The sequence below is a fragment of the Antennarius striatus genome, chromosome 4, assembly GCF_040054535.1.
Source record: "Antennarius striatus isolate MH-2024 chromosome 4, ASM4005453v1, whole genome shotgun sequence".
NCBI lineage: Eukaryota > Metazoa > Chordata > Actinopteri > Lophiiformes > Antennariidae > Antennarius > Antennarius striatus.
Genome location: NC_090779.1, coordinates 3914947 through 3931876, shown reverse-complemented (window position 1 = coordinate 3931876; position 16930 = coordinate 3914947). Strand labels below are relative to the sequence as shown.

The 16930-nt window shown below is 42.5% G+C and overlaps 1 protein-coding gene across 1 annotated transcript in view; it reads left to right on the top strand.

The window, feature by feature from the left end:
• The window catches only part of ntrk3a (neurotrophic tyrosine kinase, receptor, type 3a), a 193639-nt gene that overhangs the window by 40576 nt on the left and 136133 nt on the right, over window positions 1-16930 (top strand). The window contains exons 2-3 of the mRNA XM_068312056.1: window positions 1973-2047; window positions 3243-3314. Of these exons, the coding sequence (XP_068168157.1) occupies window positions 1973-2047; window positions 3243-3314 (147 nt within the window). The remainder of the gene's footprint in view (window positions 1-1972; window positions 2048-3242; window positions 3315-16930) is intronic.

Sequence of the window (16930 nt, the reverse complement as noted above, 5' to 3'; positions counted from 1 at the left end):
ACGTAGAACGTAGAGTGGTAAATGGAGATTCGTCCTATGGCTCATTTTTCTATTTGACACCATGGACTGGTGGAATGACCACACCACGGTATCTACACTGATCCACCTGTCTATTTATTTTTCCATTTTACACTTGCTCATAAATAAGATTAGGAGGCAGTGGCTCAGTGGTAAAGCGGGCGGTAGAGCAGGTCGTCCTATGATTTAAGATCGGCGGTTCGATTCCTGCTCCCGCCCCCCCCAAAAATACCCGGAAGGGAGCTGACACCTCCCACTGTCAGCTCACCTCCGGAGCACTGCCGAGGCACCCTTGAGCAAGGTGCCGTCCCCTTTACAAATTGCTCATTTGAGGTGCACCAAGAAGGATCTGCCTGCCACTCTACCTCCCTTGCATGCCTACAGGCCCCCTTGTGTGTGTGTGTGATACAGGGGCCTGTACTCACAAATATATATGTATGCATGCGTTTGAATCAGTAGCTAGAGTGTGCGTTCTTAATTTCCCTTCGGGGATCAAACCAGTATATAAAATTTAAAAAATTTTTTTTAAAAAGATCCTGAGATACTTGAACTCTTCCACCTGAGGGAGGGACTCCTCCCTAGAGTGGGCACTACACCTTTGTTTGATGTAGGACTTTGGTCTCAGATTTGGTGCTAATCCTCATCCTGGTTGCTTCACTCTCGGCTGCAAACCATTCCAGAGTGAGCTGGAGTTCCCAATTTGACATGGCCAGTAGGATCATGTCATCTGCAAAAAGCAGACTTCCAAGGCCATCGAACCTAACTCCATCCACAACTAGGCTGCACCTAGAGATTCTGTCCATTAAAGTTACGAACAGAACCAGCGATACAGGGCAGCTCAGATGGAGTCAATCCACAATGGGAAACAAGTCTGACCCCCTAACGGGATCTAACTCATGGAATAGAGAGACTGGACAGGCCATAGCAATGAGTCGCCCACCCCATACTCCCTGAGCACTCCCCATAGGACGCCTCGGGGGACACAGTTGTAAGCCTTTGCCGAGTCCGTAATGCACATGTGGACTGGTTAGACAAACTCCCTTGCTCCCTCTAGCACTCCAGTGAGAGTACACAGTTGGTTCAGGGTTCCACAAACAGGGCAAAAACCACATTGTTCTTTCTGGATCTGAGGTTCAACTGACAGCCAGGCTCTAGTCTCCAGTATCCTGGAGTAGATTTTTCTGGGAAGGCCAAGCAGCGTGATCCCTTTCTAGTTTCTTAAAATGGGGAACCCCCACCCCGATCTGCCAGTCCAGAGACACTGTACCCATTACCATACAATTTGGTGTAGATGTGTAAGCCATGACAGCCCTTTAACATCTACAATCTAAAGATACTCGTAGTGAATCTCAACCACCTCCAGGGAGGTGCCACTACGGAGATGTTTGACACTTCAGACCCCGTGATGAGTAGATCCACCTCCAAGTCCTCCCACACAGTGTGTGTGAAGATGAATCCTCATCTAAACCACATGTGACTGTTTTCCACTCTTGTTAGTAGAGGAAGATTCAGAGTCTGGATCACGCCGAGATAAATAAAAAAATAATTAATACATATTAAATATCTGTATGATGTCCCTTAAATTACTCAACCCATTTTTAGAACCAGTTTGATGAAACGCCTAACATTTGCTAGGCCTTTCATCTGTCTGAGCTTGAATATAGACACTACAAGATGATAAGTCACATCACACACATGAGCATATTATTATGGTTACTGTATACATGGGAACAATTCATCTGCTTCATCATAGTGAAGCAGATGGAGACTAATATAATAATGCACATTTATGTTTGCACCTAACAAATGAAGTAGGCTTTCTGCCAACAGCACTGACCTCGCTAATGTTAGACTAAAGTGATCACCTCAAATGTTTATAGTTGCCTGGTAACAGCTGCTACAGTAGACTGAGTTGCACCTACATCTAACATGCCTGTTGTTTTCAATGTTACAGATACGTTGAGAACTGGACTGGTTTGCACACCTTGAAGAATGTGGATATGGAGCTCTACACTGGCCTACAGAGGCTGTAAGTTACAACATAACGTTTATCTGTCTGCTCATGCATTGAGGTAATCTTTCTTCAATATATCTTAATCCAAAGGCCTTCAGTTGCAGGTTTGTATAACACTAATTCATGGGACACATTTCTTCCAATATTTGAAAGACGTTGAAAAAACTACATTTAAAAAGAAATATGTCTAAAGACTACACCATACATAATGAAGTACATACACTACTACTAAAAACCATCAGTTTCAAACTGTGACATGCAGGTCTCACATGTCATGTTAGTCCAGCACATCTTTAAATCTTAAATAGAAATCCATTAGCTTCAGATACAATCTTCAATTGATTACAAGCTGGTTAACCTCCAGTCAACTATCGGCCTCTTTTGAGTGTTTAATCCTGAGATGGCTAAATAAAAGACTCCTCTGCCTCGCATGTCATCCCATTTTGATTATTATATTAATATTTTTTTATTTTCAAGTAGGATTTGAGGACTTAGCTTCACTAAGTTTTAGCTAGAGAGAGGAAGTGGTGTAGTTTGTTGTCAGTTCAGCAGTTTGTCTGAGCACAAAGAGTCAAATTCAGTTGCATTTCTTCTATCTCTATCAGTTTGTTTCCAGAGCAGAAATAAAAAATGTATTCATAATCACATAACCCACAGATGATGGCTGACTTTTTTTCACCAACCTTTCCCACATATGGAAGAGGTTTCCTTTTGATAATTTCGAAGTTGTAAGCATTTTTCTTTCTAACATGTGACGAATCTGCCTTTGGATGTTGATATTTTCTTTACCATTACAAACTGAGGTAAATGTCAGACATTTCTTTTGCCAGTTTAAGATGTTCTCTGCATTTTGACATGGTTTCTGTTTAGATCCAAGAACATTTTTTCCCCAGCAATCTCAGATTATAAAGTGTTTCTTTCTGGGTTTCTTTACTATAAAATGGGCATGGTTTCATTTGACCGCTATGATCCTAAACTCAGCATTGATTTCAGAATGGCTAATCGGCCCAGCCTGTTTGTCACCCAAATCCCTGATGTCATGTTTGTGATGTAAGTAGGCATCACAGAAAGTCCTCCCTGGTTTGTCCTTTGCTTTGCCTAATTAGTCTTCTTAATATTCTTATCTGCTTTGATGGATGTAGGTTAAGGTTATTAATTGGAGCCCCTTTTCTCTGCTCTGTTTGTTTGGCTGTATGTGCTTCTATTATAGAACTATTATGAGGAGCAACCTGCAAACCATTCAAGCTCGTGTTTTCTCCAAGAACCCCCATCTACGATACATGTGAGTACAAAAGGCATAAAAATTAACAACAATGCAGCCTGCAACACAAAAATAGTAGTCTAATCAATTATAAACGTCACTGTGTGGTTAAGATAGATAGATAGATAGATATATACTTTAATGATCCCAAGGGAAATTCAGGTGACATCTGCTCGCAAGAGGTGCAATAAATACAATAAATACACACATGACAGAAAGTATAAGTAACATTATATACATGCTGTTACATAATTATAACAACAGGAAAAAGAATAGCCTAAAATAAAAGGAAGGAAGCATAGGCACATGGGAGGAGAAGAAAGAGCATTGGATGTAGATGAAGTGTGATGAGTAACACGTGGATGAACCGAGCTGTGAACTGATTAAGGACCCCCACAAAGTGTCCCACAGTGCATCCACAGTGCGTCCCAGGCCCCCCACGTCTATCCCTTCTCACCCGACCTTGATGACCCTGCGGCTTCAGACCCCCTCCTCCTGAGAGAGTGGTTGTGCCCTCTGATGGCACGAGGCACAAAGGAGGTCCTGAGTCTCTCAGTGGAGGAGCTTGGTGACAGCAGTCTGCCACTGAAGGAGCTCCTCTGCTGGGTGATGGTGGTGTGCAGGGGGTGGGTGGTGTTACCCAGGATCGACCTAAACCTGGACATAGTCCTCCTCTCTAGGACAGTCTGTATCGAGTCCAGATCCTGACCGATCACAGAGCTAGCCCTCTGGATGAGCCTGTGGAGTCTCTCTGTGTCCCGTTTCCTGGCACCATCACCCTAACACACAATGGCGTGAAACAGCACACTGGACACAATGGACTGGTAGAACAGTCTGAGCAGATTAGAGCTGACGTTGAAGGAGGCCAGCCTCCTCAAGAAGTACAACCTGCTCTGACCCTTCTTGTTTACACAGTCCAGGTTGTGCGACCAGTCCAGTCTACTGTCCAGCTGCAGCCCCAGGTACTTATAAGTCCCCACTACCTCCACTTCCTTACCCCCGATGACTACTGGCTGTGGGGAGGGTGGTGCCCGCCGGAAATCCAGCACCATCTCCTTGGTTTTGGAGATGTTCAGCTGAAGCTCGTTCCGCTGACACCACCCCACAAAGTCCGTCACCACTCTCCTGTACTCCCTCTCATCACCCCCCCTGATACATGCCACAATTGCAGTGTCATCAGAGAACTTCTGCATGTGGCACATACCCGAGTTGTGTTGGAAGTCTGTTGTGTAGAGGGTGAAGAGAAGGGGGGAGAGTACCATTCCCTGCGGGGCCCCGGTGCTGCTGGTCACCACTGATGACAGACAGTTCCCCATACGGACGTACTGTGGTCTGTCTGTTAAATAGTCCGTGATCCAGCTCACGAGGTAGGGATCCACACCCATGGATGACAGTTTCTCCCGCAGGAGCCGGGGCTGGATGGTGTTGAAGGCGCTCGAGAAGTCGAAAAAGAGCACCCTCACTGCACAACTCCCGACATCCAGGTAGGAGAGGGCCCGGTGGAGGAGGTACAGGACTGCATCATCAGCCCCAACTTGTGGCCGGTAGGCGAACTGGAGAGGGTCCATCGCGCCCTGCACCAGGGGACGCATGAGCTCCAGGACCAGTCGCTCTAGGGTCTTCATCACGTGCGACGTGAGAGCGACTGGTCGATAGTCATTGAGCTCAGTGGGGCGTCTCCGCTTGGGTACAGGGACGATGCAGGATGTCTTCCACAAGGACGGGACCCTCCCCAGCCGGAGACTGAGGTCGAAGACCTGGTGTAGGGGTCCGCCCAGTTCGGCAGCACAGGCCTTGAGGAGTCTAGGGGGGACCTGGTCTGGTCCGGCCGCCTTCCTTGGGCGAAGCCTCCGCAACGCAGACGTCACCTGTTCTACGGTGATGGCCGTGAGTGGGGGCGTGGCACGTTGATCCCTCCGGCCGGGGGGTCCGGCAGTTGGGGTGGGGGAAGGATCTGGGTTTGGGCTGAAGTAAGTGGGTGAGGTGGACAGAGAGGGAGAGGGGGAGGCAGATGAGCCGGACGGAGAGGGGGAGAAGGAGGTAGGTGGAGTCGGATCAGATGGGCCGGGGGAACTCAGGGGACAGGCGCATGGAGTGATGGGGGAGCTGAACCGATTAAAAAAGCTGTTAAGTTCGTCAGCTCTCTCCACGTTCCCCTCCGCTGTACCGCGGCCCTCTCCATAGCCGGTGATGGCCCTCATGCCACTCCAGACCTCCCGCACTTGGTTGCGCCCAAGCTGGTTCTCCAGCTTCCTCCTGTAGCTGTCCTTGGCCTCCCTCAGGCAGAGTCTCACTGCCTGCTGAGCCTCTCTCATCGCATCCTCGTTCCCACTCCTGAACGCCCGCTTCTTCCTGTTCAGGACAGCCTTCACCTCCTTTGTTACCCAGGGTTTGTTGTTGGGGTAACACTTGACCGTCCTGACAGGGACCACAGTGTCCACACAGAAGTTCATTAAGCCATTCGTTAAGCCGAACATAATACACACGCCTTGCTTACTTCAAGAAATACTTGAGAGAAGGGAGTCTTTTGTAAATGGACTTTTTTCAGTATAATGTTTGTTTTTTTTAAATTACAGTGTGCCCTTGTTCATTGCAGTTAATGCGATTAATGAATTCCAAGATAGAGCGACAAACTATTTATCTTATTACTTACGGTAATTTGAAAGTTTATGACCCTATCCATAATGATATTCTATTACCTTTTCCCACACTCTTATCGATTGTTTAAAGTACTTTTGTGTCTCACGTCAGCCAACAGAAAGCGCGTATGGTATCATGTGACTGCCTACCAAAATCTGCAATGGGATGAAGTCGCAAGCTTCGGTGCGCGAATGCTCGATGGCGCGCTGTATTGCATTTTTAGTTTAGTGTGTGTTTGTGTGTGTGTGTGTGTGTGTGTGTGACAGCAAATTGTGAGTTACAATGTGAAGAAGCACATTACTGTTACATTTTCTCTCGACTTTTCTTGCATTTTCTTGTGCTTGGTGGCGAGAAATAATTATAATAATAATAATTATGATTGATTAGATTTACCGTATTGGCCCGAATATAAGACGATGGTTTTTGCATTGAAATACGACTGAAAAAGTGGGGTCATCTTACATTCGGGGTCTAGACATTATACCCATTCACAACGCTAGATGGCGCCAGATATCTTTAAAGCGAATGCTGAACTTAACTCCCTAGGCAAAAGCGAACCCCTGTCACGAAGAAGAAAAATAAAAATAGCGGTAGTACGAAGAAGAAAAATAAAAAATAGCGGTAAGAAAGAAAACAGAAGAAAATAAGAGAAGAGATAAACAGAAAATGGAGAAACGTAGCGACAATCTGGAGAAAAGTGGGTCGAAGATCGGCCAGGTTAACCGACAGCTGAGAAGTTATGATGCAAACTTCAAGATAATAGTGATAAATGAGGCAGAGTCTTCAAACAATTGCAAAGCGGCTGTGAAATATGGTGTCACAGAGTGTAATGTACGGAGATGTACTGTAATTATTTTCTGTATGAAAATTAAATTTGGTTTTCAAAAAGTCTTTTTTTCAAACTTGAGACTTGAAAAAGAGGGGGTCGTCTTATAATCAGGGTCATCTTATATTCAGACCAATACGGTATATAGCGCTTTTCTGGACACTCAAAGACACTTTCCATTGGATCCATTATTGGATCCATTATTCATTCACTCCTCATTCATACTTGGTGATGGTGTACTACGTGTGTAGCCACAGCTGCCCTGGGGCAGACTGACGGAGGCATGGCAAATGAGTCGGCGGGAGCGGGAATCTAACCGCCGATCTTGAATCATTGGACAACCCGCAATACCACTGATCCACGGTCGCCCCGAAAAGGTTTTAGTTTTGCGTTCGACTTCCAAATTTTGTTCGATTTCTAATACAAAAAAAGGTCAAAATTTTTTGGTCAAATTCCAATTTGTTCGATGTCTAAACCGTTCGAAAACCAAGGTTTGCTTGTATAGCCTAAGCATAATGTGACATTAAATAGTATGTGGGTCATGGGGTCTCATAGTTGTATGTACTGTATGTACAGTATGTATGTATGTATGTATGTATGTATGTATGTATGTATGTATGTATGTCTGTCTGTCTGTATGTATGTATGTATGCATGCATGCATGCATGCATGCATGTATGTATGTATGTATGTATGTATGTATGTATGTATGTATGTATGTATGTATGTATGTCTGTATGTATGTATGCATGTATGTATGTATATGTGTATGTATTTACTTTTTGTTCACAAGCCACTAATGTCTTTTTGAGAGACGGTTTCATAAACTGTCAAAACTATGCCAATTATGAATGAATGAATGCTTCTTTATTTTGTACATTTGGTAGTAAAACAACAAAATACACTGAAGAGAAAAACAAACAAGACCACTGAAACAACAATAAAAATCGTCACGGATTATTCATTCATTAATTCATTTTCTTACCGCTCCATTGCGGGGAGCTGGAGCCAGCTGACTAAGTTTTTTAATGTATTTAATTGGCACAAGATAACTTTTCTGCAATTACAGATCCAAAGTTGAACTGTGAAATAAAAACAAATGTAACTCTGTGAATTAAAAAAAATTGTATCCTAATTCAAAATAGATTGGTGTCATCATGAGACTTTAACAATAAAAATGATTAACTATTATGAACATTCAATAATGCTGTGATGGCTGCTAGCCAGCTGGATATGCTGCTGTTACAACGGCAGGTTGTTTTGCTTATGGCTCACAAATACTGATATTCAACACAGGTAAATTTAGTTGAGGGGGGGGGAACTATCACTATTGATAACTTCTTTACTTCTCTTGAACTTTCCAAGGCACTAAATGCCCAGAAAACCAGCTTGGTAAGTCCAGTAAGTAAGAGTAGACAAGAACTTCCTCCATCTGTAGAGGGGCAAAGGGCCCTGCACACTAAAGAGGTGCTGAAATGTGACAGTGCAACCCTAACAGTCTATTAATGCTAACCAAGGAAAATTGTCTCCATTGTAATCACAATCGACACAGCTGCCGACATCACAAGTGGCCTCGAGGTTAAACTGGAGACTATTACGTGCCACAACAGGACCAAGGTTGGAGTAGTTGTGCTTGATAAAATGGAGAGGAAATATTCAGTGCAAGCTCCTACATGATGATGGCCATTGGTGGTGTTTTGTAATATTCTTAACCTGGCTGCAATAAATGCTTCGATCCTGTTCAAGAAATGCACCAATAAGATGATTTCACAGTGGAACCTCATAATGCGACTCGCAAAGGAACTTTTCTCAGGACACATGAAAGCAGAAGCCTCACAAATGATGGTGCCAGAGCTCCATTTGGAACAGCAGAAGACAGAGAGGAGAAGGCAGTGTCAAGTGAAGAATATGTAATAAAAAAACAGCAATGAATAATTGTGTCGAATGTCATAAGGTAGTGGGAGCTGCACAAGGAAGATACAGGTTAGCTGTGTTGACTGTGAATGATTGGGAGCCATAAGCAAACCGTCTTGGCATTGTAGCATCAGTGTCTCCAGCTGGCTGGCAGCCATCACAGCATTTTGGATTGTTCATAATAGTTAATAATTTTCATTGTTAAGTTCTAATTATGACACCAACCATTTGTGCAGCAGGATACATTTGAGGATAAGTTCGAATTTGGATGTGTAATTGCAGAGAAGCTATGTTGTGTCGATTAAATAAATAAAACATTCAATCATTATAGTTTTAGTTTAGTGTCTGGATTTGTTTTTAACTATTCCACCAATTTATTCTTGGATATTTTAATGATAATCCAAATTATGTACAAATAATGTATGAGCAGTCAAAATGACTGCATATGGTAGTTGTAGGTAGAAATACTCAGATCTCTTTTGTGTTTTGAAATTTTAAAAATCAAATAATGTCAGAATAAAATATACACACATTTAGGAAAAGTTAGGCTCCTATTGGTACATATGTTTTCTTTAAAACCAAGTTATGACACATTTTCAACACAGTCAAAATGTCCGCATGGGTTCTCTCCGGGTTCTCCGGCTTCCTCCCACCTCCAAAAGCATGTGCTTCAGGTTAATTGGTTGGTCCCAAATTGCCCGTAGGAGTGAGTCAGTGTGTGCGTCTTTGTATGTCTTTGTGTGTGGCTCCGTGGTGCACTGGCCCGGAGTATCCCCCACCTCACGCCCCATGCTGGCTGGGATAGGCTGATACAGCAGTGGTACATGAAAATGAATGAATGAGTTAATAAAAAACTTGTTCTGTAAATACTGAATCTCAATTCTGATGTTGTTCTGTAAATATTCATTCATACATTTAAGCATTTACATGTTCTGAGTACATAAAAATCCTTGTTCTGTAAATTGTTCTCCTACTTTGTGATCAAAAACATTGCTTTGAATCTCAATTTTGAGGCTGTTCTATAAATAGTTTGAAAATAAACAATACGTATAGCAACTTCTGATCAATCTATATCAATTTCAGACTGAAAATAATGTACAGATTTAAGCTCCACCCATTTCCAATCAAACCACACCCATGTCCGGTTTAAGCCCCACCCATTCCGAGTACAAATGCGCATACAGATAATTTAGATGGTTGAACAGATATAGATACAGATAGTGGTGTACTCGCTCATCCCTAGTCTCTAATATATGTGACTCTGTGGTTCTAGTCTTAAAGCAATAACTATACTGTAGATCAAGGTTCATGTTATTGGTCATCAGCCCCAGTTGTCTTGGTAAGCTCTTAGCATAAAAAAAACGTAGCAGTTGCACAATGCTACTGCAGATAAAGTACTACTTTAACTGTGTTTTTAGAGAATTTAAAAGTTATAGAATGTGATTGTGTTTTGGAACAACATTTATTGAAATGCATGCCTCTTACATCCATCATTAAACATAATCAAAAATACAAAATTTCTAACTGTAACTAATTGATTATCAATTTAATCACCTCATCCTGTTTCAATGTAGTTTTCATAATTATACTATAATAAGTCATTATATCATTTAAATAACATTCATGCACTATATCTGTCTTCAATAAGCAAACAAATGGGCAATACAAAAACCATAAACTTCCCAAGGGAGAGATAAAGAAAATCTGTTCGCACCTAGGTCAGAGTAGCCAGATGTCACCTTACCCTCAGCCCTCAGCTCCACAAGAAGTCGTGCATTTTTGTTCTTCTTTTTTACTGTGCTGTGTTTTGAGTAAAAGTGATTTAAGTAAAATATTTCTTTCAAGCCTCCTATTTCAAGTTATCATAGAATAATAAGTAAATTCTTCTTGTGGTACATCACTATCATGATGAGAATAAAATATTTCATAAAGTGAGCGTATAACCGATATTATAATATCAATAGCATCCACTTGCTCTTGCACATCTTGCACATTGTCTGGCATAGCAACTGTCTCTATGGAAGAAACTGTGGCCAATAAGGGCCTCAGCCGGCTTTAAATGGGGTGGCTGTCTTAGTGCTGCTGAGACTTCCTTAACAGCAGGAAGTGGGCAGATGGTATGTGTTGCCCTGTGTGTCAAGTATGTGGATTTGTGTGAATGTGTTTATGTGAGTGTGTTTCTTGCTAGGAAACTTGGATATTTGCGTTATACTTCTCCTCCACAGACCTCTGTATGACTTGAATAGAAATAATTTGATTGAGTTAATTAAAACTTCACAAAACATGGATAGAAGACATATTAATAGAAGACAGAATCTTGACAACAATAATATTCTGTTCATAAAAGCATCCTTCCACCAAATATCCCCTACCTCTCCTCTGGACATGTGCAAACCATCTCAGTCTGGCCTCTCTGACTTTATCTCCAAAACCTCTAAAATGTGCTGTCCCTCTGATGCATTCATTTCTGATCCTATCCATCCTGGTCACTCCCAAAGAGAACCTCAGTATCTTCATCTCTGCTACCTCAAGCTCTGTGTCCTGTCTTTTCCTCAGTGACACTGGGTCCGTTTCACAAAGCCGGTTTAGTGGAAAACCAGAGTAAGTTAACCCTGAAATCAGGGAAAACCAAGGTTTCCGGTTTCACAAAGGGAGGTAACTTAACCCAGAGTCAGAGGAGTAAACCTAGCCTGTGTCACGAGGTAAACCTCTAGGTTTGTTACCACAGTAACAGACTCTGAAGCTACCCTGGTCTGGAGGAGGGGCCGTGTCACAAAGCAGGTGCAGTGGAAACCCAAAGTAAGTTAACCCTGAAATCAGACAAAACCAGGGTTTTCGGTTTCACAAAGGGGGGTAACTTAACCCTGAGTTAGAGCAGTAACCCTGGCCTGTTTCAGGTAGCAAGGTAAACTGAACCTCTGGGTTTGTTACTGCAGTAACAGACTCTCTGAAAAATAATCTGGTCGGGAGCAGGTTTTATTCCACAAACCCAGGGTTTCTTTTGACTCCGCCCCCTTTCACCGCCGCTCGCGCGGCTTCATTTCCTGGTTCTGTCGGACAGAGAGTTTTACGAAGTAAGGTTTAATAAATAGCTCCGTATTTTAGAGGTATTTTAGAGGCGAACATATCATGTCACACACACACACACACACACACACACACACACACACACATCCATCGTCACATCTGCAGCAGCGCTGCGTGTAGCGCTCTGTTCAGTTTTTCATTTTTTATTTGCAAACGGTAATTTTCCTATATAATGTGGGAGATGCTCAGTGCACCTCGCCTTCAAACTTTTACCCCAGTTTTTCTACATTCCTGGAGAGAAAACCATCAGAATCATCAATCAAGGAGGAGTTCCACAGGATTGCAGGTGAATGAGGTAGAAATCTGATTAATTTGAAAGTATGTTCTCTTAATGATATTGTGCTGCAATCCCAGACATTAATTTCTTTCGTATGTCCCAATGTAATTTGCTGCCATAGATGGTACCCACATTTCCATCAAGTCTCCCTCACATAATGAAGGTGATGATGTGAAGAGGATGTCCATTCACAGCAAATTTATGCAGGTAAAAGTACATTGACTACTGTTTCTACACGTTAAAGACTGCATCATAGATAAACTAACATCTGTCCAGATCACATGTGATGCTGCAAACTACTTTTTCCGCCCTTATTTGTATTGCGTGACCTAATCACTTCAGCAGACATTTCAAAGAGCTTTAACAGACAGACACCCAACAGAACCCTCCAGAGCAAGCATAGCATACTGATGTGGAGATGGAGTGGTCCTGATCGGTTCCTGACTCACAGGTGTATGATGAGTCTCACCTGAGCAACAGACTAATGCAGTAACTTAAGATTAGCACAATAATTCACTTGTCTCCATCGTTTAATCCACCCTAATGAATCTACTTTCCATCACAGGAGTCTGATGGTTGTTTTCTGGGGGACAGGGGTTATCCATGCCAACCGAGGCTACTGACCCCTTACCTTTACTAACCCAGGCCTCTAACAGAACTTCAAATGGGTTTACTGCAGGACGAGAGCCCGGGTGGAGACGACCATAGGCTGCCGAAAGGCCGTTTCCAGTGTCTATGACATCTCAGGATGATTCCTGAGAGGACCTGTGATGCAGTTCTGTTCTTCATAGTAGTATTGCCGCTATCAGAGGAGAACAGCACCCTACCCCACAAACTGAACACCCTGATGATGACCCCGTCCACCTGCCAGCTATCCAGGGTGACAGAGCAGTGAAACCATCTGCCAGAATCATTTCAGAGTCTGTGTAACTCACCATTACCACAGTGGGCAATAAAAACATACAATATAGATTTCATTTGGTCATCTTTATTATTTATAAATACAAAGTTATTTCTTAGATCATTTTAGTCGTGAACATTCTAATATTCAACATGATTCACTTGTGAACAACACCCACCTCTAACTTTATATTTGTATATTCAAATCTGCCCCCCTAATCTGGAGGTCCAAAGAAACCATTTTTTATCTGTTGTCTGTATTTCATAGAAAGTGAATTGGATAAACTTCTGTAACAAATAGCTGGAAATACATGAGGAGGACATCAAAACATACAGTTGCATATGAATGCCACAGAAGGAACCGCTGGTGTTCACTGAGCGTCTATCTGTACATTGGATGTGACGGACTGTCCAGCTTGCTCTGTTAAAAAAGGATGAGAACGTGTTGATCCTTCAGTGGAGGCTAAATGTCACTCTGTATTGCACCAGAATGTTAAGCAATAGGAACAATCGGTAACAGAAAATATTTGACCACCTTTCTTATCTTCAATTTCCTGTTAATTTCTTTTTCTTTTTATCAATTATGTATTATTTGACTAAAAGACACAGAGAATTAAACATGGAATGCCTATAGATGAGAGCACATTTATGTGTGTGACAGGAGCATTCTGTTGGCGAAACAACAACTGAAAAGCCGAAAGTCCACTTATTATTTACTGTACAATGTCATTATGTTATAAAGAGGAAGAGGAGGATCCCTAATAAGATGATGCAGAAGTCTGACCTGTGTGAACGATGTTTTTAAACTCCATTCTCAGCTGATAAATAACTGACCGGACCACTACCTACACACAGCACTGCTGCAGATGTGAGGATAGATCAGTACCGATCAGTATGATCGGTACTGATCAGTACTGACCGATCATAAAGAGAACTGTATGACAGGATATGACAGGACATCTGAACGCTATACAAAAAAAAAAAAAAAATCTCTGAATTAATGCGGAAACTCCATCAAGGGGTTCCTCGTCAAACGGACATGCTATGTTCACCTCTGAAATTCGGACTTATTTATAAAACCTTACTTTGGTCAGACTCTCAGTCTCACAGAACCAGGAAATGAAGCCACACGAGCGGCGGTGAAAGGGGACGGAGTCACAGGAAACCCTGGGTTTGTGGGATAAAACCTGCTCCCGACCAGGTTATGTTCAGAGAGTCTGTTACTGCGGTAACAAACCCAGAGGTTCAGTTTACCTCGCATCATGAAACAGGTCAGGGTTACTGGTCTAACCCTAGGTTAGCTTACCTCCCTTTGTGAAAATGGGTTGCTTTACCCTGAACTTGGAAACCCAGGGTTTTCGGTTTCAAAAGCGCTTCTCGGGGATTAGTTTTTGTAACCCAGGGTAAGTTGACCCGCAGTTTAACAGTCGCGATGCCACTTTAAAAAGCCATCATCGATGGAGCCCAGATTCGACGAGTCACCATGACGATGGACGAGACGCGCTCCGCATTACTTTATGCAGTTGAAGTGCAGATTGTAATCTACATGTACGAAGACTTTGAGGACATGTTATGAAAAGAGGAACAGCGTTGCAGCTGTAAAGAAGAGAGAGATGACTTGAAACTGCTGCTCAAGTCGATATGTACGTCTAAACGTAGGCCGTTGGACTCACGGTAAAATTACGGCGGTAAAAGGCTTCAATAATAGTTTATTAATTTTCTTAGATGCAGTCGAGCGGAGGAGAAGCGCACATGTCAACAGCTGAGAATGGAGTTTAAAAACATCGTTCACACAGGTTAGACTTCTGCATCATCTTATTAGGGATCCTCCTCTTCCTCTTTATAACATAATGACATTGTACAGTAAATAATAAGTGGACTTTCGGCTTTTCAGTTGTTGTTTCGCCAACAGAATGCTCCTGTCACACACATAAATGTGCTCTCATCTATAGGCATTCCATGTTTAATTCTCTGTGTCTTTTAGTCAAATAATACATAATTGATAAAAAGAAAAAGAAATTAACAGGAAATTGAAGATAAGAAAGGTGGTCAAATATTTTCTGTTACCGATTGTTCCTATTGCTTAACATTCTGGTGCAATACAGAGTGACATTTAGCCTCCACTGAAGGATCAACACGTTCTCATCTTTTTTTAACAGAGCAAGCTGGACAGTCCATCACATCCAATGTACAGATAGATGCTCAGTGAACACCAGCGGTTCTTTCTCTGGCATTCATATGCAACTGTATGTTTTGATGTCCTCCTCATGTATTTCCAGCTATTTGTTACAGAAGTTTATCCAATTCGCTTTCTATGATATACAGACAACAGATAAAAGATGGTTTCTTTGGACCTCCAGGATAGGGGGGCAGATTTGAACATACAAATACAAAGTTAGAGGTGGGTGTTGTTCACAAGTGAATCATGTTGAATATTAGAATGTTCACCACTAAAATGATCTAAGAAATAACTTTGTATTTGTAAGTAATAAAGATGACCAAATGAAATCTATATTGTATGTCTTTACTACTATGAAGAACAGAACTGCATCACAGGTGCTCTCAGGAATCACCCTGAGGTGTCATGGACACTGGAAACGGCCTTTCAGCAGCCAGGCTCTCGTCCTGCAGTGAACCCATTTGAAGTTCTGTTGAAGGCCTGGGTTAGTAAGGGGTCAGCAGCCTCGGTTGGGCATGGGTAACCCCTGTCCCCCAGAAAACAACCATCAGACTCCTGTGATGGAAAGTAGATTCATTAGAGTGGATTAAACGATGGAGACAAGTGAATTATTGTGCTAATCTTTAGTTACTGCATTAGTCTGTTGCTCAGGTGAGACTCATCATACACCTGTGAGTCAGGAACCGATCAGGACCACTCCATCTCCACATCAGTATGCTATGCTTGCTCTGGAGGGTTCTTTTGGGTGTCTGTCTGTTAAAGCTCTTTGAAATGTCTGCTGAAGTGATTAGGAACTATACAAATAAGGGCGGAAAAAGTAGTTTGCAGCATCACATGTGATCTGGACAGATGTTAGTTTATCTATGATGCGGTGTTTAACGTGTAGAAACAGTAGTCAATGTACTTATACCTGCATAAATTTGCTGTGAATGGACATCCTCTTCACATCATCACCTTCATTATGTGAGGGAGCCTTGATGGAAATGTGGGTACAATCTATGGCAGCAAATTACATTGGGACATACGAAAGAAATTAATGTCTGGGATTGCAGCACAATATCATTAAGAGAACATACTTTCAAATTAATCAGATTTCTACCTCATTCACCTGCAATCCTGTGGAACTCCTCCTTGATTGATGATTCTGATGGTTTCTCTGCAGGAATGTAGAAAAACTGGGGTAAAAGTTTGAAGGCGAGGCGCACTGAGCATCTCCCACATTATATAGGAAAATTACCGTTTGCAAATAAAAAATGAAAAACTGAACGGAGCGCTACACGCAGCGCTGCTGCAGATGTGACAATGGCTGTGTGTGTGTGTGTGTGTGTGTGTGTGTGTGTGTGTGTGTGTGTGTGTGTGTGTGTGTGTGTGTGTGTGTGTGTGTGTGTGTGTGTGTGTGTGTGTACCGATCAGTATGATCAGTATGATGGTACCGATTATAATGCGAACTGTCTGGATATGACTGGATATCTGAACGCGATACAAACATTTAATTTCTGTGAATAAATGCGGAAACTCCATCAAGGGGCTCCACGTCAAACGGACATGACATGTTCGCCTCTAAAATACCTCTAAAATACGGAGTTATTTATTAAACCTTACTTCGGTAAAACTCTCCGTCTCACAGAACCAGGAAATGAAGCTACGCGAGCGGCGGTGAAAGGGGGCGGAGTCAAAAGAAACACTGGGTTTGTGGAATAAAACCTGCTCCCGACCAGGTTATGTTTAGAGAGTCTGTTACTGCGGTAACAAACCCAGAGGTTCACTTTACCTCACTACGTGAAACAGGCCAGGGTTACTGCTCTAACTCTGGG